Source organism: Artemia sp. Qi Xiang Cuo, chromosome 1 (assembly GCF_049724085.1).
Source record: "Artemia sp. Qi Xiang Cuo chromosome 1, ASM4972408v1, whole genome shotgun sequence".
NCBI classification, from domain to species: Eukaryota; Metazoa; Arthropoda; class Branchiopoda; order Anostraca; family Artemiidae; genus Artemia; species Artemia sp. Qi Xiang Cuo.
The window spans coordinates 24782438-24806718 of record NC_142794.1 but is presented as its reverse complement, the minus strand read 5'-3'; the positions used below and the strand labels follow the sequence as shown (position 1 = coordinate 24806718).

At 36.0% G+C, this 24281-nt stretch overlaps 1 protein-coding gene across 3 annotated transcripts in view; it reads left to right on the top strand.

Annotated features, from left to right (window-relative positions):
- The window catches only part of LOC148956146 (uncharacterized), a 94637-nt gene that overhangs the window by 36139 nt on the left and 34217 nt on the right, over window positions 1-24281 (top strand). For all 3 annotated transcript variants that reach the window (XM_089094146.1, XM_089094152.1, XM_089094139.1), the window contains exon 3: window positions 14690-14776. In XM_089094146.1, the coding sequence (XP_088950272.1) occupies window positions 14690-14776 (87 nt within the window). The remainder of the gene's footprint in view (window positions 1-14689; window positions 14777-24281) is intronic.

Below are 24281 nucleotides of genomic sequence, written 5' to 3'. Positions count from 1 at the left end.
ACCAAAACAGTAAGTATCCAGGCTTTGACGTCTGATGGCCAGATTCGTGTTGGCAACAAGGCTGAACCTGCAGATTTTTTAATCAGCTTAACCACAGCTGCTGAGGTTGACGTTGCAACTGTTACAGCAAAACTGATAGACGAAGCTGGTCTAATAATGTTAAACCCAGGGATTTCAAAGACCTTCGGAGAATATGCAGAAAACATGTTTTTTCCCATGATAGAGTATCAGCTTTAATATGCCGAGAGACTTGACCTCGTATTCGATGTTTACAGATTGGATAGTCTAAAGCCGTCTGTCAGAAGTTAGAGAGGCAAGGGTTCATGACTGAAAGTTGTTCCAAACACGCAAATCCCATTGAATTGGAAAGAATTCCTGCAAGTAGATGCAAACAAAACACACTTGTTTAACCTGCTGTCCCATGCTGTCGGGAAAAGGTCTCCAACGTCAAAACGAGCATATTGCACTATTGAAAGCCAGTGCCGTCACGTATGGGGGGAGGGGGAGCCCCCCAAATATTTTTGGTCATTCGGTAAAAAAAAGTAAATCGGTAAAATCGTGGCGCCATCTACAGAAATTTTGAACTTGGTAGGTAAACGCAGCAGTTTTACCGACTCCTACCATGATTTTACGGGTGGTGCCACGATTTTCCATTTGGTTAAATAAACAGCATTAAAATAGTGACATGATGCGTACCGAAATCTAAATCTCGGTTGGTAAATGCAGCGGTTTTACCGACTTGTGCAGTGATTTTACATATTGTATTCAAAACGGACATTATGCTAATTATTGACAAAAATGTGGGAAAAAATGACCAGCCAGTCGGTAAAATCTCTAGCTCTCCCACCCCCAAAACATTAGGGCTAGTAACGATACTGCTGGAAACACGTGCATAGCTAACCAGGCATTCGAAGAGCAGAACCTCATCCAGTTATGTGCACACGAAGAGGCTGACACCCACTTTTTGCTTCACGCTTGTGACGCAGTCTTACAAGGACATGAGTCGATTCCCATACGAACGGTGGACATTGACGTCATTGTAAAATACGTTCCCATTCACAAAATAGTTCAATCGTTCAGCTTGATGAAATCACAGGCACTTCGTTTTTCCACGCGTTTACAGGATGCGATACCATTTCTGCTTTTATCCACCATTCAAAGAAGCAGTTATTTGTGACTTGGCAAAATATACAAGGACTGAAGGGGACTTTCATTCAACTGACAAACCAGCCTTCCCAAGTGACAGAACTGCAAGTACACGACCTTGAACGCTTTTTCATGAAGACATACGACGCAAAACAAGACTGCGGCGACGTGAATGAATTTAGAAAAGAAACATTTCTTCGGCAAAAGACCAAGAACATGCAAAAACTTCCTCACGCTAGTGCTTCGCTTTTACAATATATCCTTAGAGCTCCAGTAGGGTCAGGTCATGTATGGAGTCTCAGCCTGGAATCAACACCCATCCTTCCTACTTTTTCTAACTTTTGCTGGGTCAGAGGCGCCGATGGAAAGTGGTTTCCCAATAGGTTGGGTTCCTTTCCACCAGCGTCAAAAGCCTGTCGCGAGACAGTGCGTTGTGACGGCAAAAAAGGGTGTGAAAGAAGGTGCTACTTCAGGAATTTTACCTTAAGTGTAGCCCCTTATGCTGGTGCAAATCAAAGTACTTTAATTGTTGAACATGTGATAATTTTTTTTATCAGAAGATTCGATTGATCGCTTTGTATTTCTGGTAAAATTATAATTTTTAAGTGATTTGATCCGTCCGTTCAGCTTCTGTTGATTTATTTAAAATAAACAAACAAATGAAGAGTTAACAAGTATTTAACTTATTTTGGTTTAGCAAATGTAAACAAAGGCCATAAATTGGACGCTTCTTGGTCTCATACTTAGACAATTTGTACTGTACAGACCGTACTACTATTAGGCGTATATCGGAATGACAGAACGATATTTAAAACTGCTTTATAAATTACTCCATTCCAGCCTGTTATATTGAGATCATGAGCCTTGCGCGATTCCGAAAACTGACATTTTCTTCCGCCATCTACGATTTTAAACCCCAAGCAGATCAACTGGTCAACTGATTTTAGACCCCAAGCGGATCAAAGGTATAACTCAGGTATATTTATGTGAAAATCCGTGGGTTTTCAGAACCTTAAGAATCGATTGCTCCTAATCCACCCATTTGAAGTCATTACTTGTATTTTTCGACCGCCATCTTGAATCTGAAGTGCCTAGTAGCACTACGATACAATTTAGGTTAGTTTTACGCCCATATTCAGAACTTTTGCCATCAGTTACTACATAATGGCCTATTTGAGCGGTCATATCTTTTCATTTTGACAAACTCATATTTTGGACCGCTGTCTTGGATTTGAGGCACCTAGCGCCACTACGGTACAACTTGGGTTATTCTTAAGCTCATATTCAGAGCCTCTGCAATCAATTACCCCATACTAGCCTATTTGAACGGCCATGTCCACTCATTTTGACAAACTCGTATTTTCGTCTCCCATCTTGAATTTCAAGCCAGCTAGCGGTAAGGGAAAATTTTGCTTGCGTAGTCAAGCCATTTTAAAGAGCGTGCTCTAAAGTACATCTCAGCCAATTTGGGTGCTTTCCTCAAACACAAAAGTATTTTAGTGCTTTTTGCCCGCACTACTTGCCGTTCAGGGTGAGAGACTTAGGTTCTCTTGTTTTGTGCTTTCGACCATGGTGATTCCAAATAGTGCACTTTTCATTTTGGTCAGCCACCATTTTCGATTGGTTTCACGCTCTTCGCTAAATTCTCATAAATTTATCGATGCAATAAACTTTTAATTCTAAAATTAAACGAAATCCCTTCCAGAGTCAGATTTTAAAATACAGTTTTTTCTCACCAAACAGCTTTTTTTTAAAACAGGTTTTTAAACTTTCAGGTACAATGGGTTGTGGGTCAGGTACAATGAGTCAGGTACCTCAGGGGTGATCATACCGAACATGTGGTCATAGAATACTGGGAAAGGGCTCATTTTAACGGAAATAATAATATAGTATATAATATAGCATAGCTGAACGGTCTTATAGCTGTATCTCCAGGGCTATTGCGTAGGTCAACCCCCACTGTTACGCAATTTGCCTATTAATTTTAAAAACTAAATGTTACCTTAAGATTAAATCAAAAAGCAATGTGTGTATGTTTATTGCCATTAAGACATCTCAGCGATATCCCAAGAACGACTGAGGGTATTATGTTCAAATTTTCGGGGCTAATTCTATGGCTGCTTCTGCTCTTAAAATTTAACTAAATCAAAAGAGTGTAAGTGTATCCAAGCTGTCAAAGAGCATAGATAGAACTTTTTGGAATGGTATTAAGTTTTATTTTTAAGATCAACTAGGAGGTATAAAACTAAATTAAACACTACTATTTCTGTCCAGATTTTTAAAAGGGTGTATGTTGGTAAAAATTGTTGAAAAATTTTCTCTGGTATACAAATAGCAGGCCAGACTACAAATTCTTAAATAAAAACCTAAAAGACTTAAAATATTATTTTCTTTTTCTCTGAAAAGACTGTATCAATACAAAACGAACAGAAATTAATTTAAAAAAAAACATTTCCACAAAACAACTTTTTCAAAGAAAAGTAAAGAACTCCATCAAACCAAAAACGAGCAAAAATAAAATCAAGTAATCTATTAAGCTTAAAACTACCACAAATCAGCATCGATAAATAAATGAAACCCAAAACGACCAGAAATTACAATAAATAACCGATTCAAACTCTAAAGGAGCAGAGATAAACATGAGTAGAGCTCAAAACTCATATCCTTTCCCAAAGCCAGAACATAATTTGCATTTTACTGAAAATTTTTTAAATATTTTACCTTTTATAAAATTTTAATAAATAAAAGATTATTAACGTTTTAAGAAATAAATATCAGCATATGTATATTAAACTCACAATGCACATTCATTTGTATTTCTTTCAGTAAAGTACAAATTATATTCTGGCCTTGGGAAGGCATAGGGTTTTCGAGCCCTACTCATGTTGATTTGGGCTCGTTTTGAGTTTGAATCGGTTATTTATTGTATTTCCTGTTCGTTTTGGGTTTCATTTATTTATGGATGCTGATTTGTGGTAGTTGTAGGCTTCGTAGATTATTTGATTCTGTTTTGTTTATTTTTGGTTTAATGGAGGTCTTTAGTTTTCTTTGAAAAACTTATCTTGTAAAAAAGGTTTTTTAAATTAATATATACGAAAAGACAAACTTTCATTTTTTCTAAAACTTTTGCAGCGTTGAAAATATAAAAAGCTTGAAGAGAAAAGTAAAAAACGACTATGTTTCTTTAGTCAAAAAAACAGGCAACATTTGACGATCCCTGTGGTTCAAATTTGACGCTTCTAGTCCAGATTTTGACTTTTGAGGCTCTGGCGTCATTTTTTGGCAGCTTTTTGTTTCTTAGAAAGATTGATTTTTATTTTTCATTTTCTTCCTTTCGGCATTTTAAGGAGGTGTTTAAGCTTTTAATTTTTTAGACTTCATTAATCTAAATTTAAGAAAGTATTTGAAATAAAAAAGTGAACCTAGTCTATTTTTTCCAGGTGCATCTTTCAATCTATATGATTTCCCTAAATAATTGTTTTACTCCCTCCCTTTCTCTAAAAATACCCCAGGCAATACACTTACCTTACCAATTGCTGATGGGCGATTTCTATAGCAGCCCAAGGTCTGCACTGTAAAGACAAGAATTTGAGTCCAATTATTTCTTGTGAATAAACAATTCAAATTAGTTAATACTAACACATAGATTAGAAATTTCTGACTTAACATTTTACATAAAGATAAATGACCTTAATTTTCCAGTTCCCTTTGCTTCTTTTATAAATAAAACAATAGATGCTTCAGCAAAATGTTTTTTTTGTAACTTTTCTGCCGCAATGCGTAACATTTAATGCGAAGCAATTAAGAATCTGATACTCAATTTACAGCTATCAAACAGGAATCAACTGCCTTTCTCTAAAACAACTGATTTTTCAACAAAAGAAACTCAGTATCAACTGATTTTTCAACAAAACAAATTGTGTTGTAAAACCCCTCCTACTTGTGCCCAAGGCTTTCAATCTACAGATGTCTCTAATTTTAGTCAGCAGTTTGCAAAATAATTAAAGGGGGTTGAGAGGGGCAAACGGATTCTTCCAAAGTTGTTGCCTATCAATACCTTTTTTCACACCGAAAAATGGTGGTATGCCAATTGTTACAGGGGTTACCCTGTGCCTGAGCGCATATGGAGGCAGGTTGTCAGCCTTAATCAATTCTTAAGATTCGCCATTTTTACAATCTAAATGCACATAACGTTTTTTGTTAGTTCGAATTTACCATCAATATTCCCTCAAATTTTACCTTCATAGACATAGCCTTAATATTACTATTATCACAGTAGTTTCGGTGGTAATAGAAGCAGTTGCAGTGTTGGTGTTGCATTAGTAGTAGTAGTAGTAGTAGTAGTAGTAGTAGTAGTAGTAGTAGTATTAGTAGCATTATTAATAGCGGTAGTAGCATGTGCATAAAGTCTTTTGGTCATTTGAACATCGCTTTCATGATGCCCTGGAAGTTTCACCCTGACACGTTAAGCCGTTCCAAAATATTGTTCATGTGCACTTTTGACACTCTTTTGACGCCCTTTTCATCTTAATACTCTAAGCCTTACAAGTTGTTGTAATTGAAGCAGTAGTTGGAGTAGTCTAGTAGCAGTAGTAGTGTTAGTAAAACTAGCTGTGGTGGTAGTAGGAACAACAGTAGCAGTAAGAATGTATTATTATTAGTGGTGTCAGTAGTAGCAGCAGTATTAATAGTAGCAGTAGCAGGTACATTTTGCCTTTTGGTCAACTGAACATCCCACTCGTGATACCCCTGAAGCTTCCTCTTGATATGATAAGCCGTTCCAAAAATATTGCTGATAAGCCCGTATCAGTAATCTGTATACAGAAAGTATGTTTGGATTTAGTTCAACTTTCCCCTCAACATTTCCTCAGATATTTTTTTTAATATCCTCAGCCTTAGTAGTACTCGCTACAGAAGCAACAGTTTCAGTGATAGTAGTAATAGTAATTGTTTTAGTAGTGGAAGGAGCAGTAGTTGTAGTAGTAGTAGCGTGCAAATATTACCTTTTCGGTCGATTGATCATGTCCCTTATCATTTCCTGAAAATTCCAAATTAATATAATCAGCCATTCCTGAGTTACACCCTTTTGACAACCTATGTACGCAAAACATGCTTTGATTTAGTTCATCATTCCCCTCAACAACCCCTGAAAGACTCATCTTAATTCCCTTCGTAGTTTGGGAAAGCAGAAGTCAAACATGCATACCCTTTCTCCATAACATATACTATATATAAACAATGAACATATTACACAACTTACAGTCCTTGCCCTGAAACCTCAGGTGGGGGAGGGGGTTGACATCTCCAAACGCATAATTACTGAAACTTTCAACAATGTTGAAAAAAATTTATGCCTCAAAAACTTTGTTTGGATGTTTGTTTTGGGGAATGATGTGTGAGGGGAGGGGGGATTCTCTCAAATCACTTTGATTCTTAAAAAGGACACTATAGCTTCCAATTCAAATCAAATAAGACCCATCTGAATTTAATTCGATCACCGATTCCATAAGAAATCTTATATACCCTCCAGAACATAACTTAAAGCCATTGCCCCAAGGCTCTGGGAGTTGTGTCAACGCTGGAGGCATTGTTATATGTTCTTTAGACCATTTTAAACAAAATTGCCATCGCACAATTTCATCCACATGCGTTTTATGAAAAGAGGTGTATTTGGAGGTGGGGCTAGTGGAACCTCCATCACTTTTGACTCCTAAAAGATAACTAGAACTTCCAATTTCAACCAAATATATCACCTCTAAAGTTTACACAACCATCCCTTCCATAAGAACCTTAAATGCCCCAGAGGCATAACTCAGAACCCTTGCCCTCAGGCTCTGGTGGTTTCTATCAACCCCAGAAGCTTTGTTATATGATCTTTTGACTATTTTGAATAAAATGACTGTCTCAAAATTTCTATTGAATTCATCTCGAGAAACACGACGTGTGTGTGTGGGGGGGGGGGGTAGGGGGTAGCTGTGCTCTGATCACGTTGACTCTTAAAAAGGGCACTAGAACTTCTGGTTACCAATCCAATGGGTCCCTTCCAAACCATATACAACCGCGCTTTCTATAAAAACCCTGTTTGCTCCCAGGGCATAACTTACAAACCTTTCCTTGAGAACTGTAGGGGGAGGGTGTTCCACACAGACATAATTTTCGGACCTTTCAACTACAATGAACAAAATTGCTATCTCCAAATTTTGACTAGAGGTGTCAAGGGAAATGATGATCGTGGAAGGGGGGGCATGTTGCTCTCAAATCACTTTGACTCTTAAAAAGACACTATAACTCCCAAGTTCAAATTAAATAAAATTAAACTTCTGCCCCATCTGAAGTTTATACAACCACCCTTTGCATAAAAACCCTATATGCCCTAATGGTATAACTTACAACCCTATCCCCAAGGCGCTGGGGGGGGGGCTGTGTTAACCCTATAGGCATTATCATATGTTCTTTGGACTATTTTGAACTAATTTCCTATCTCATAATTGCAATCAGATGCGTTTGGTGAAAAGAGGGGTTGTCGGGGGGGGGGGGGGAGGGGGGTTAAATGCCCTCCATTACTTTGACTCTTAAAAATGAATTAGAACTTCCAATTTTCTACCAAATGAGCCTCTTATAAATATAAACATAAGAGCCTTAAATGCTCCCCCCCCCAGTATAACTTACAACCCTCACCCCAAGGCTCTGGTGGTTTCTATGAACCCCCAAAACCGTGTTACTATTTTGGACTATTTTGAATAATATGACTGTCTCAAAATTTCTGCTAGACATATTTCGGGAGCACACGACGTGTGGGGGCTAGCTGCTCTTTGATTTCTTTGACTCTTAAAAAGGACACTAGAAATTTTGATTACCAATCCAATGAGTTCCCTTCAAAGTACGACCACACTTTCTATAAAAATCTTAATGCCCCTATGGCATAACTTACAACCCTTGCCCTGATAGCTGGCATGGGTGTATTCCTGGCAGGCAGGGGGGCAGGGGTGTATCCCTCAAAGACGTAATTTCCGGACCCTTCAACTACAATGAACAAGATTGCTTTCTCAAAATTTTGATTTGATTTCATTGGGGAAATGATGAGCGTGGGGGGGGGGGGATGGCTACTCTCAAATAACATTTGACTCTTAAAAAGAGCAATATAACTTCCAATTTCAAATCAAATGACCCCCATCTTAAGTTTACACAGATTGGCAGAAAACGCCACTTTCCCCCGGCAAAATTTTTGGGTCACTTTGAAAGCAGTCTAGAACTTTCAATTTACCTTCGAATGAGCCCTCTTCCGACATTTTAGTACCATTGGTTCAATATGATCGCCATAGGAGAAAAATAATAACAATAATAATAAATAAGTAGAAAATAAACACGCATCCACGACACAAAAAGTAGGCAAATTTGCTCAAGCTTCTAGCGTTTGATTTATACCATTAAAATTATTGACCTTTACATATTTAGAATCAACACAAAAAACCATCGCTGTTGATATATTGATTGTTATTCAACTTCTTTTTCCTCGAGCAGTGGCTACTATTGGTGCGAGTCGCTCCTTACTTACAGTTCGTCACCACAAACTGTTTGATTCAACACCATATATTTATATGTGCTTTGGAATATAGGTTAAATATTCAGAATTCCTTCTTTATTCAATCTTTTATTTTTCTTAATTTCTCTTCAGCTGCACAGCTTTACATGTGAGGGAATTTTCGTAGAGAAAATGTCAGGGAGAATTTACTTGGAAGAATTTTCCACGTAGAGGTTTTTCTGAGGAGAAATTTTCTTGGGAAGGATTTCCCGCAGGGGTGGGGAGATTTTTCAGGGGGAATTTTTAGGGGGATATTTACTTCTGGGAGAATATACCAATCGTCGTCTCACCAATAAGAAATAAACTTTCACTCCCCAAGCACCCATATTGACCGCTTTATCCTACACGGTATTCATCCATAGATATGTTATTCCAAACGGAGGAGTTCAACTCTAAGTTCCTCTCTTTATTCTTAAGTTTAATACCAGTGTTGCCTCAAGAAGTGGCATGCTCTATGAGCATGCCATTACAGCCGTTATCTTTTTTAAACTTTTATCAAACGGGTAACGAACGGTAACGAACTGTAAGTAAGGAGTGACTCGGTTCAATAGTACCCAAAATTCTAAAAAATAGAATTTCGATAACAAATAGATGTATCAAAAGAACAGGTCTTTTAAGCTAAATAAATAAAAAAAAACAAGTTTTTTAACTGAAAGTAAGGAGCGACATTAAAAATTAAAACGAACAGAAATTATTCCGTAAATGAAAGGGTCTGTCACCTCCTTTACGCCTCGCTCTTTACGCTAAAGTTTTTTATTGTTTTAAAAATAAAGTTGTGAAACAGAGACAAACTTTCGTGTAAAGAGCGAGGTGTTGACGAGGGGACAGCCCCTTTCATATATGGAATAATTTCTTTTTGTTTTAAGTTTTAATGTCGCTCCTTACTTTCAGTTAAAAAAAACTTGTTTTTTTAAATTAAATTTCTGAACGTTATTGAATTAATGCAGCTTTGATTTTGGGTCACAGTACATAAATAATTAAAACAAAATTTGCATAATAATTTTACTTTTGTTGGCTAAATGGCTTTCTCGAAATTTTATTCTGACGTAACTTATGAATTAACTTACGTAACGGACTTCTATATTCGTATGTTTTTATTACGTATATTAGGGAGTTCTCCCCCTTTTCAATGCCTCGCTCTTTACGCAAAAGTTCTTTAGCGCTAAGAAACTTTAGGTTAAACAGCAAGGTATTGACTAGGGGGCGAACCCCCTTATATACTCTATAATTTCTGTTCGTTTTAAGTTTTAACATTGGTCCTTACTTTCAATTCAAAAAACTTGTTTTTTTTATCTAATTTCTGATCGTTTTAGAACTAATACTAAATCTAGTGCCCCCTTCATAGAAATGTCCCTTCCCCCAAGGAAGCATCCTCCATGGAAAGATCCTCCCCCGTAACCTCCTCCTCTATCTCCCCCACCAGAAAAAAAATCCCTCCTGAAAACGTCTTGATACTTCCCATTAACCAATACTATATGTAAACAATGGGCAAAGTTCATAACTTGCAGCCCTTCCTCCAGGAACTATGGGGACTAAATCATCTTCAAAGACATATGTATTAGATTTTCGACTATGTTGAACAAAATGGCTATCTCAAAATTTTGATTGGGTTACTTCGGGAAAAAAAATAGCGTGGGAGTGGGCCAATTTGCCGTCCAATTTTTTGTTCACTTAAAAAGGGCACTAGAACTTTTAATTTCTGTTCGAATGAGCCCTCTCACGATACTCTAGGACTACCGGATCAATACGATCACCCATGGAAAAAAAACAAATAAACACGCATCCGTGATCTTTCTTCTGGCAAAAATAAAAAATTCCACATTTTTACAGATAGAAGCTTGAAACTTCTATAGTAGGGTTTTCTGATACGCTGAATCTGATGGGGTGATTTTTATTGAAGTTCTATAACTTTTAGGGGTTGGTTTTCCCTTTTTTCAAGAATATGGAAAATTTTCTCAGGCGCGTAACTTTTGATGGGCAAGACTAAATTTGATGAAACTTATATATTTCAAATTAAGATAAAAACCTGATTCTTTTGATGTACCTATTGGTATCAAACTTCTGTTTTTTAGAGTTTGGGTTACTATTGAGCCGGGTCGCTCCTTACCTACAGTTCGTTACCACGAACTGTTTGATTTAACATATATAAAATTCATTAAGTTTAAAGTTACCCATGAAAAGTAACGAACCTCACAAAATTTTGACGCTAAAGTTTGTCTTTTGTCACAATTCTTTAAGAACGACACCTGATACACAAGGGCTGTTGAATTTGAATAATGATTAAATAAAAAAAAACAAGTTTTTTAAACTGAAAGTAAGGAGCGACATTAAAACTTAAAACGAACAAAAATTATTCCGTATATGAAAGGGGCTGTCCCCTCCTCAACGCCTCGCTCTTTACGCTAAAGTTTGACTGTGTCTCACAACTTTATTTTTTAAAACAATAAAAAACTTTAGCGTAAAGAGCAAGGCGTTGAGGAGGGGACAGCCCCTTTCATATACGGAATAATTTCTGTTCGTTTTAAGTTTTAATGTCGCTCTTACTTTCAGTTTAAAAAACCTGTTTTTTCATTTAATTTCTGATCGGTTTTTAGTTAATGCAGCTTTTATTTTGGCTCATCGTCATTAAATAAGTAAACAAAATTTGCATAAAAATTTTACTTTTCTTTTGTTTAATGGCTGTCTCTAAATTTGATTCTGACGTAATTTACAATTTAATTTACGTAGCGAATTTATATATTCGTATATTTTTCTCCTGGCAAAAAATACTAAGTTGCAGATTTTTGCAGATATGAACTCGAAATCTGTGTACTAGAGTTTTTTGATACGCTGAATCTGATGGTGTGATTTTTATTCAAAATTATTAAACTTATAGGGGAGGTTTCCCCCCTCTTTAAAAAATCAGGTAAATTTTCTCATTTCCGTAGCCTTTGATGAGTAATACTAAACTTAATAAAATTTATATATTTAGAATCAGTATTATAAGCTCATTCTTTTGATACATTTATTGACATCAAAATTCCGTTTTTAAAAGTTTGATTACTATTGAGCCATATCGCTTGTTTTTTTTTTACTGTTTTTATTATTACGTATATGTTATTACGTATATGAGGGGGATCTTCCCTTAGTCAATACCACGCTCTTTACGTAAAAAGTTAAAAAAAAATTTAAATCACAAACCCCTGAATCACAAAGGCCGTTTAATTAGAATAGATAGCTCTTTTGAAAACACTAAAAAAAACTGTAGCGTAAAGAGCGAGGTATTGACTTGGGGGAGAACCTCCTCATATACGTAATATTTTCTGTTCGTTTTAAGTTCTAATGTTGCTTCTTACTTTCAGTTGGAATTTTTTTTTTTTTTTATTTAATTGCTGATCGTTTTTTAAATAATGCTTGGAAATCCGGAAATGTATACTTGCCAATAATCAATACAATATGTAAGCAATGGGCAAAGTTCATAACTTTCAGCCCTTCCCCTGGGAACTGTGGGGGATTAAGTCATCTTAAAAGACATATTTATTAGATTTTCGACTGTGCTGAACAAAATGGCTATCTCAAAATTTTAATTGGGTGACTTTGAGAAAAAAATGAGCGTGGAAGGGGGCCTAGTTGCCCTCCATTTTTTGGTCTCTTAAAAAGGGTACTAGAACTTTTAATTTCCGTTCCAATGAGTCCTCCTACGATATTGTAGGACCACTGGGTTGATACAATCACCCCTGGGGAAAAAAAAAATAAAATAAATAAACACGCATCCGTGATCTTTCTTCTGGCAAAAAATGCAAAATTCCCCTTTTTTGTAGATAGGAGCTTGAAACCTCTACAGTAGAGTTCTCTGATATGCTGAATATGATGGTGTGATTTTCATTAAGGTTATATAACTTTTAGGGGGTCTTTCCCCCTTCTTTCGAAAATCAGCTAAATTTTCTCAGGCGCGTAACTTTTGATGGGTAAAATTAAACTTGATGAAACTTATATTTTTGAAATCAGAATTAAATTTGATTCTTTTGATATATATATATATATATTGGTATCAAAATTCCACTTTTTAGAGTTTCGGTTACCATTGAGCCGGGTCGCTCCTTACTTACAGTTTGTTACCACGAACTGTTTGATAATTTTTAAGAACTTTGAGATTTTGGCTTAAAGAACGAGGGTTAAGAAAGGGGCAGCCCTCCTTCCAAGATTAAATAATTTCTGTTCGTTTTAAGTTTTAATGTTATTCCTTACTTTCAGTTAGAAAAACTTGTCTTTTAAACATAATATTCTTATAAGCCGTAGATACTCATGCTAAGATTTTCGTTTTGCTACACAAGATCCCAGAATTCGGCACGCGGCTGGGGTGCAATATCTTTTCACTATTAAATTAAATGAAAAAAATACACGAGCAACTACGATTTGGCCCTATGGAAACCAAGTTACTATCGATTAAAAATTTAGAGATAGTCAATAGATATAAGAGTGTCAAAACCCATATATTTAGCTTCCCAATTTCGGGGGAAGTAATGCCGTACAGTTAAGTATTTGTTCCTGGAAAGTCACATGGTCTATACAAGGAAAGGAACCTCAGACGGAAAAACATTCTGATGTACGCCTAGTGAATGACACCCAATACTTTTTTTGAAGAGGGAGGGATGACTTTTTGAAAAATTCGTTTACTTAAACTATTGCCTGCTTATTTAGAATAAGGAACTCTATCAATTTTAAATTTGCTTGGTTGTGGCTTAGAGTTTGACTGCCTGTTATTTAAATCAAATAGAAAAAAAGCTCCTCTAATGTACTTCAGCCGGAAAATCTTTCTGATGTACGCTTATTGGACGCGTGGTTGGTAGTAAGGGGTGAACTGGTATCAAGTACAATAGTTGTTACCTGGGGCTACAAGTATGGGGGAGGGGAAACCGCTCCACCAACGCTCTTAGAGAGTTGGATAATAAATCTGGGTGGGTTAAGTAGTGGTACGAAGCACCACTATTTTACTGCCCCAATTTTTTTTATTAGGGCAAATGAGCTGATAGAAATACATGACGTAAAATCAATGAAAAAAGCTCAGTCTCAGTCGGTAAAGGAGAAAAATAAAATAATTTTAATAGCAATCACCCAAGTCAGTCGGTAAAAATGACCAGCCAGTTGGTAAAATCATCGGACTCCTTAGTCCCAGTCTGATATCTCTGCGTACTTTCATCATATGAAAGCTCTACTACAGTTTTTTCGGGGAGGGGGAGTTTTCAATGGGAGGAGAAGAAATTTCTGGGAAGAATACGACTAGTATCTTGGAAACAATAGTCATTGACGGAAAACTCAGTTTTTAAATATCAAAGCGTTGTGACAAAATTTAAGTCTTAGCGTGAAGATCGGGGGCTGAAGGATGAAACCAATAATATTTAGGATAACATTGCATTTAAGATATGGTAATACAAATAGAACAGAAGCTGGGTGTAAAAAAAAAATGGATTTTTTTTCAAATGAAAGGAAAGAGCAACGATAAATAAAAATGACAAATTCCAAGAAATTAGAGAGCATATTGACGCCTATTTGCTTTAAATTCAATTTTCAGATCATAAAATAAAACCCCTGAAGTTAGCATCTCGCAGTGTTTGTTGTACTCAAAAATGCTTTTAATGAAAAAAGTAAAACTTTATGTAAAAGAGTTTTGGCTGAAGGAGTTGGAGAGGGGAGGGGGTGCTACAAACAAGTTACACCGTTGCAATTTCGCTCTTTGCTTTCAATGAAAAAAATTGCATTCTCCATGATTCCCATGCTATCGCTTTTTATTGGAACTAACTAAATTATTTCAAATTTCGGTTGTATAAGCGTCTGCTGTTTTATATGACAGTCTCCATATTCAAAAACAAGTATCAAACACTGCTTGTGAGGTCGTTCTTCGTGATGTCATCTTTTACAGCTATTTATAATGTTTGATGTAAATGTTTTTACTTGATATCTCATCGTCTCTTTTCCTTTCAGGTCGTTGTTCATCCAAAGACTTTGACATAACAGCCGAAGATGCAGAGGAGTTAAAGATCGACTCGACGGTGGCCAGATCGCTCAATGGTAAACAAATTCCCATTTTCTTTGGTTTTTATTTTTTTTAGAACTGACCTAAGTAGAAAAACATTGTTTGCTTTCAGATTGTCAACCTCGGAGCCAAAGCAAGCATTCTTTGATCCTTTTTTTTTACCTGGACCATCCAATGAGCCAACATTTATATTCAGGAAGCTTTGTTTATGATATTGCATGGATATGATTTTGAAACCAATTATTTGTGATCATAATGAAGGGCCTCGGAAATCAAATTTTGTTTTGCTTCTCTGACGTTATTTTAAAGTAACCTTGAGACGATGCAGATAGAAAACACTTCAGGATTGACAGTTTGTTTTTGTTTATTTTCAAAAATTATTTTAAAGACAAGTTCTATTATATTTAGACGATATTTTATTAAAAACTGGAAATTTAATTAAACCATTTTTGTTCTTTAATTAAACCATTTTCTGTTTCTGTTTATAAATTCAATCAGCACCAGAATAAGTTTTACTTAACTAAGGAGGGGGCTGTGTCTTGATGCTCATTTGTAATTTACTGTTTTTTTTGTCAAGTATCATAAAGCTCACTTGTACTTCAGCTTTCCTTTAATTTCCCTAACTGATATTATAGTGTGCTCAGGCATCGGACTTAGTTAACTATAATTGAAGTACAACCATCTTGAAATGCTTGACCCTCCATAATCACAGTACTTTGATAGTTTTGCTCTAAACTATAGTTGATTTTTTATAGCCACTGTTAATTGGTTACCAATTCATCCATACATTCCCACTAGTTCTGGTACATGGTTACTATTTTTTCGTTACTGTAAGTGAGCAGTCTTCTGAAAGCATTCGACATCTCTCTTGTTAAACGAGCAATAATAGTATATATCTGGGAGCCGAGCTCAGCTTGGTGAAAAGAAAGATGTTTTTTTTTTCAGATCCTTGATGATGAATGTGACGACATTCACGTGGAAATTTTCTTCAAAATTTAGATTCAAAAGAAATTTTCTAAAATAGTGACCAATATTTTCTGCACATGTGGATTGACAAATCCACTTCCTCGGTCCATTGGAAGTTTACTGTATGACTCTCGAACAAGCATCATGTCTAAAACTTTTGTAACTTCTTAGCCTATCTTGGTTTTCAGCGGAACAGCGTATGCATAGTGACTAAAGACGCTAATGGCAATTAAATTATGCGTGCAGAGTCTATTCTCAAATATACTAAAAAATATACTTAGGCTAAAATGTAAAATAAAAAAAACCTAAAATATACTATGCAGAGTCTAGAGCTAAAACATCTGCTTGCATAATTTTCAGAGGAAAGAAAGTCCTAGCTTTTCAATAATGACTTTCATGGATTCTGTGTTTACTGTGAAGAGTGTAACTTGATTAATTCTATAAACAGTTTTTGCCACACTCTGGTGTATCTCCGATGCATCGTCAAATTTACTAGATGAATATAGACTACCGACTTCACCACTTTTCTCATAGACGTGTTTCATAATTTAGTCGTTTTGCATGCAAATGTGTGCCGATGCGTCCATTGCCTCTTTGTACTCTGGACGGAGAGTTGAAACTCAGAGCAAGACGTTTTTGTCTGCTCCATTACTGAGTGTCAAATCATCGAAATCTCCGAAGTGTTATCATGATTTTTGTAGGGTTAGCTGATATTTTTCCTGACTGATTTAAAATCTTCGTCATACTCTTTTTGTGTGCTCGATTTGTTTCTGGCCGTTCCACTAAAGCGGCGTTCACAAGCGTGTCTAGCTGGAATCCTATGTCTAGACACGTGTCTAGCCAGAATCCAATGTCTAGGCAACGACCGTTCACATGTAAAATTCGGTGCTTAGCTAAAACTACAAATTTAGTTTCAAATTATCATTTCTAGCCAATCAACAGAGCTTATGCGGGCAAAACTTTCAAATATTATAATTCCTATTTTTATTGTTACAAGCTAATGGATGAGATAAGCAAAACAATTGCCTTAGTGTGCTTTATTATTATGTCTGGTCTTGCATATTTGCCTAAAATGAAAACAACAATTAATGAGAACACAAAAATTATATTTCAGTTTACAAATGTAAACAAAAATGATGAAAATAGTGGATCTTGACACATTCTGATTGGCTGTAATCGAAAATTCTAGACATTGAGTTCTAGAGGCTAGAACTCAATGTCTAGCCAAGTGCCTTGTCTACCGCGCTTAGCTAAGCGCCGAATTTTACTTGTGAACGGTCGTTGCCTAGACATTGGATTCTGGCTAGACACATGTCTAGTAATAGGATTCTAGCTAGACACGCTTGTGAACGCCGCTTAAACGTTTTAAAATTTGTTTATTGCCAATGATAAATTTGGGGAACTTTGGAGGATGGAAATTGTTTAAAAGATGATTGTCAATTGCTACAGGCTTCTTACGATTTGCAACAAAATCTGATTTTAAATTGACAAAATTGTAAATGTTGCCATATATTACAAGTTGACTGGTTTTGTGATTAATTTTAATAGCCTCACTTTCGTTGAGATAGAAAAATGAGTGTAATTTTTGCATGAGATTTTGACACACTTTCTTCTTGTTAATCACACTCATATTGATTGGTTTCTCATTGTACGGTTTCTGCTTGTCCTCCCGCGGAAGTGGAGCTTGAAATATTAGTAGTTTTCGATCTTCGGCTATAATCTAACCACAGATAAAATTAGTTAGATAATCAGCCATCCACTCAATTGGAGTCAACTTGTAAGGTTTAGCAATTTTTGTTCATGAATGTAGAAAGCTGTTTATCAGTCCTTCCATTATTGGTAATAAAAGTGTTAAGAAGCTTCTAACCGCTTTAAGAAGACGCTCCTTTTTCTGTTTTGACCGTTTTTCATTTTGCTAAGGCCCGCACAGTGGATGGATGTTGTTTTGTCTGTTGCTTAACTACTGCTTGTAACCACCCGCCTTGGCAGTGGATTTGCTAGGTAAGTTCGCTTTGCATTGCCTCTGGCTAAAAAGTACATTGTACCGGTTGCTAGGGATACTACCACTGCTGCTACTACTGCTACTACTACTACTACTACCACTACTACTACTACTACTATTAGTACTGCTACTACTACTACTACTACTACTATTACTACTGCTACTACTATTACTTCAACTATTACCACTACTATCACTACCACTGCTTTTACTAGTAGTACTATTGCTATTGTAACTACTACTACTACTACTACTGCTGCTACTATTAAACTAAAGTAAAAGAGTTTAAGCCAAGTTGTCAAAACGGCACAGATGCAATGTTTCAGGAATGGAAAAGGGTATTAAGTTGAAACTTTTTTTGAAAGTTGAAGTATATGAAAAATTAAATGAAAATAAACTAAATGTATGCATTATTTACCATTAAAATAAAGTAAGTGAGTTTAAGCCAGGTTGTCAAAACGGTGCAGATGCAATATTTCAGGAATGGAAATAGGGTATTAAGTGAAACTTTTGTTGAAAGTTGAAGTATACGTAAAATTAATTGAAAATAAACTAAATGCATGCATTAGTTTACAATTAAACTAAAGAAAGCCAGTTTAAAGCCAGGCTGTCAAAACGGTATAGCAATAATTCAGGAATGGAGTAGGGTATTAAATTGAAACTTTTGTTGAAAGTTGAAGTATATGTAAAATTAAATGAAGATAAACTAATTGTATGCATTAGTTTACCATTAAACAAAAGTAAGTGAGTTTATACCGGATTGTCAAAACGGTACAGATGCAACATTTCAGGAATGGAATAGGGTATTAAGTTAACGGTACAGATGCAACATTTCAGGAATAGAATAGGGTATTAAGTTAAAACTTTTGTTGTAAGTTGAATTATATGTAAAAATTAAATGAAAATAAAATAAATGTATGCATTAGTTTTCCATTAAACTAAAGTAAGCGAGTTTAAGCCAGGCTGTCAAAACGGTAGGCTACATATGCAATATTTAAGGAATGGAGTAGGGTATTAAGTTGAAACTTTTGTTGAAAGTTGAAGTATATGTAAAATATAATGAAAATAAACTAAATTTATACATTATCCCTGAAAGAACTTTGGATAAAACGTTAGAACTTTGTAGTATGTTTTGGGAATGTTAAACTAAACCAAAAAACACTATGCGGGTCCAATTTTGTCCAAAGGGCATATCTGCGCTATCTCAGGAACGACTAAGGGTGTTAAGTTAAAATTGTCTGAGCTTGTCGAAGGAAATCGAAATAAATCAAAATGCATTACATGCATCTAAGGTATTCAAAAGGGTACATACGCCATATCTCAGTAAGGATTGAGGCAATAAATTGGTAATTCCAGGGTAGGTGGAGGGGGATAGTTGACTGATATACGTTTATGCTCAAGGCTATAAGATAACGGAGTTTAGAATTCCGTCAGCCCTATAGAACCCCAAGGACTAGGCATATTTGCAACCCAAAAATATTTGACTACTTTTCCCCGTACCCGTAAATCCAAAGCATTATAATACAACCATCATTAAAAACTATCAAACATATGAATAGTAAGCCAAAGTCTGGATTAATATATAAATTAAATAAAAAAAACAAGTTTTTTTAACTGAAAGTAAGGAGCGACATTAAAAATTAAAACGAACAGAAATTATTCTGTATATGATGTCCCCTCTTCAACGCTCAAGTTTACGCTCAAGTTTTTTATTGTTTAAAAAAATATAGTTGTGAGACAGAGTCAAATTTTAGCGTAAAGAGCGAAGCGTTGAGGAGGTGACAGCCCCTTTCATATACGGAATAATTTCTATTCGTTCTAAGTTTTAATATCGCTCCTTACTTTCAGTTAAAAAAAATAGTTTTTTATTTAATTTCTGGACGTTTTTAATTAATGCAGCTTTGATTTTGGCTTGCCGTACATGAATAATTGAAACAAAATTTGCATATTAACTTTACTTTTTTTTGGCTATATGGCTTTTTCGAAATTTTATTCTGACGTAACTTACGAATTAACTTACGTACCAAACTTCTATATTCGTATGTTTTTATTACGTATTTTAGGAAGTTCGCCCCCTAGTCAATACCTCGCCCTTTAAGCTAAAGTTCGAATTTTGTTCGAATCACAAACCCCTGAATAACAAAGGCCGGTTAATTAGAATAGATACTACTACTACTACTACTAACAACAACTCACCGCAGCACCATGGCACCTGAGGCCAACCAAGCTACGCACGCTCCTTCTCCATCCTAATCTATTCAAAGCTTCCCTTTTTACACCCGCCCACGAAGTTTCCTTGTCTTTTAAATCATTCTTTAGGGGGTCCCGACCCCAGACGAGGACGACCTGCTTTCTGTTCAGCCCTAGACGGTTGGCCGAAAAGAACAATCTTCGGCAATCTGTCATCCTTCATCCGCCCATTGTGCCATGGCCACCTCAACCTTTCTTTTATTATAGCCCTAGAGAGCGGTATTGATCCACATTTTTCGTATAGCCAATCATTTCAAATATGGTCAGTCAGCCGGGTAACCAGAGCAATCCGTAGGCAATTTCTCTGAAAACATCTACCGAATCTTCATCCGCTTTTCGGAGCGCCCTTGCGTCAGAGCCATATTTGACCACTGTCATCACTGTAGCTTCTAATATTCTAATCTTGGTTTGCAGACTTATCTTCCTATTCTTCCAAAATTTTTTTTAACTGTGAAAAAACACCTTGAGCCTTGGCTATTCTGCTTTTGACATCTTCACTGCTCAACCATCTTTACTAATAATACTATCAAGGTAAGTGAAGCTGTCCACCGGATCAATCTTTTCATTATTCAACTTCACCTTTTCATCTTCACTTATACCTAGCCTTAATGACATAGTCTTTTTAACATTAATTTTTAAACCTATTCTAGCACCCTGAATTCGCAAATTCTCTAAAACTTTATTCATTTTTCTCACACTTTCATCTATGATGCTTAAATCATCAGCATAATCGAAGTCCAGGAGACTTTTTCCTCCCCATTTGATTCCGTGGTCTCCCATTGCCTTTCCTGTGCTCCTTAAGACAATGTCCATAAAATTAACCATATATAGGGAGATAGAAAACAACCCTGGTTAACTCCGCATTTAATATAAAACCAGCTGCTAACCTCATTTCCTACCTTAACCGCAGCAGTGTTTTTCTCGCAAATACCACTAATCACTTGAATGTATTTGTCTGATATACTATACAAGGGTTAAAGCTTTACTAAAGCTCTTCTATCAACGAAATCGAACGCTTCCTCATAATATATAAAACTGACGAACTAAGGCGTTTGAAAACTCAGGCACTTCTCAATTATTAACCTAAGACTGAAAATTTGGTCGACACATCCTCTACCTTTTCTAAAACCGCACTGAGCTTCTCTTAAAACTTTGTCTGCGGCATCTCTCGGTCTAAAAAGTATCATATTACTAAGTAATTTACTACCTACAGAGACCAGACTTATCCCTCGATAATTACCACACTCACTTTTATCACCTTTCTAATAAAGTGGCTTAATTAAGGTTTTCCTAAAATCGTTAGGTACTTCCCCTTTTTCAAAAATAATATTCATAATCTTCAGCAACTTATTTCTAACCTCAGACTCAACACATTTAAGAAACTCATTTACCCCCTATCAGCACCTAGAGGATTATTATTTTTTAGTAATTTCAGCACTTTCGCTAGTTCTTCCTCACAAAGCAAAACTTCCTTTATATCAAAGGTTTAACACACTTTCATTTTCCTCTGTACATTTTCCTGCAACTCCATCTCGGTTAAGCAAATTCTTAAAATTTTCGGCCCATCTCTCTTTAGTTTTTTCCTTATCGCTAATTGTGGCCCCATTGCTATCTTTAAATGGGCCAAGTTCGCATTGACTACTCCCTCTCAATTTGTTAACATGCCAGTACAATATTTTACTATTATGTCGTCTAGCTGCATCTTCCAGATCCTCGGCAATTTTATCCATGGCCTCTACTTCACACCTCCTTAGTTCATATTTTAATGCTTTCTCCACTTTCTTTACATTCCTTTTGTTTTCGTATGATCTATCTCTAGGGTAACTCTTGTACAAGTCCTTTCTCCTTTCTATCAAACGTAAAGCTTTTTCTCTAATATTCTTAGCTTCAGTTCCAGCTTTCTTCACTAAGACACCTTCAGCAACTTCACAAATTATTTTTCTAAAATTATTCCAACCATCTTCGACATTATCAAATTTTAAACTCTCAAGTATAGTGTTCAACTGTTCCTGGAATGTTTCTCTCAAATTCTCATCCTGGAGTCTAACCACATCATAACTTCCCAGCAGTTAGTTACCCTTTCTATATTTCAGCCTAAAACTAACCCTTGACACTACTAAATGGTGGTCTTTACTCTTAACATCAACAACAGCCCTCCTATATAACCTAGCATATTTTGTCGATCCTGCCAGTCTTCGGTTTACAATAACATAATCCATAAGGTTAGCTGTCTTACCATCACGCGAATACCATTTTAACTTATGAGCCATTTTATGACCAAACACCGTATTGGTTATAACTAGATTGTTATACCTACAAAATTGCAAAAGTCTGAATCCATTACTGTTTTCTTTTCCTACACCAAATGTACCTAGGCTAGGGTACCATCTATCCCTATTTCTACCAACCCCAGCGTTAAAATCTCTCAGTAAAAACACCATGTATTTGCATGGGACTCTTTATAATTGATCCTGTGAATGTAAGTAAAATTCAACCGAGTTAGTAGTATGTCCGTCAGTCGGCTCGACTGAGGCATATACTACTATAGCTGATGCACTTAACTTTCTATTCAAATAATGGATCCTTAGCTTTCTATTATTAATACCTTCCCCGCCTAAACAAGACTTAGCAGCTTCATTATTCATCATGCGCCCTACTCCCTGTCTATATACCCCATCCTTTCTGCCTGAGTAAACAAATTCTATATCACCTAATTTCATACTTCCTACCCCTGGGATATGAATTTCTGAAACTCCTAATAAATCCAGTTCGAATCGTCTGAATTCGTCAGTCAAAATGTCAATATGATAGTCATTTTCTAACGTCGTAACATTCCAAGTTCCATTTTTCATGTTCTTTAAATGATTGAAATTATTTTCGCCTCAAGACAAGCAATGATCCCGGATACCAGTGCAGGACGGGGATCACATATCTTCTCAAATCTACACCGAAGTGCTTAAGCCGGCTTAGAACCGGACAGCAAGAGGTCTCTGGGATCTCCATAAATGGGGGCTTTATGCAATCCTGGGCCCATCTTGGTCACAACATGGTTTTCAGCAGTTGGCAATGCTCTTCTATCAACAAGAGTCGAAATCCTGAACAGACAATCTCAAGCCTATTACCTCCGAATCATTATATATTCATGAATACAAATATTATGCTACTATGGGGAGGCAGCCCATTATAGATAAATTAGCTAGGAAGAGATTAGAATAGATAGCTCATTTGAAAGTACTAAAAAAAAACTTTAGCGTCAAGAGCAAGGTACTTAAATGGGGGCGAGCCCCCTCTTATACGTAATAGTTTCTGTTCGTTTTAAGTTTTAATGTTGCTCCTTACTTTCATTTTAAAAAAAAAGTTTTTTCATTTAATTTCTGATCGTTTTTTAAATAATGCTAGGAAATCCGGCAGCCCCTTCATAGAAAAGTCCTTTCCCCAAACGAAACATCCTCCATGGAAAGATCCTCCCCCGTAACTCCTTACTCTGACCCCCCACCAGAAAAAAATCTCTCCTGAAAACGTCTGTCTACTTCCCAATAACCAATATTATATGTAAACAATGGGCAAAGTTCATAACTTGCAGCCCTTCCCCGGTAAATTTGGGATATTAAGTCATCTTCAAAGACATATTTATTATATTTTCGACTATGCTGAACAAAATGGCTAAATCTAAATTTTGATTGAGCGTGGGAGGGGGCCAAGCTGCCCTCCAATTTTTTTGGTCACTTAAAAAGGGCACTAGAAATTTAAATTTCCGTTCGAATGAGCCCTCTCTCAATATTCTAGGACTACTAGGTCGATACGATCACCCCTGGGAAAAAAAATTAAATAAAATAAACACGCATCCATGATCTTTCTTCTGGCAAAAAAAAACAAAATTCCACATTTTTGCAGGTAGGAGCTTGAAAGTTCTATAGTAGGGTTCTCTGATGCGTTGAATCTGATGGCGTGAGTTTCATTAAATTGCTATGACTTTTAGGGGTTGTTTCCTCCTTTTTTTGAAATTAAGGAAAATTTTCAGAGGCGCGTAACTTTTGATAGGTAAGACTAAAATTCATGAAACTTATATATTTGAAATCAGCAAAAAAATTTAAATCTTTTCAAGTATCTATTGGTTTCAAAATTTCGTTTTTTAGAGTTTGCGGTTACTATTGAACCCGGTCGCTCCTTACTTACAGTTCGTTACCACGAACTGTTTGAAAACATAGATATACAAAAATTATCCTTTCTTAACCAATGTAAAAGACTACGTCAGTTAAGAAAAAACAGAAATTAATTTAAAAATTTTCCACTAAAGCCGTTTTTCATTGAAAGAGTTACAT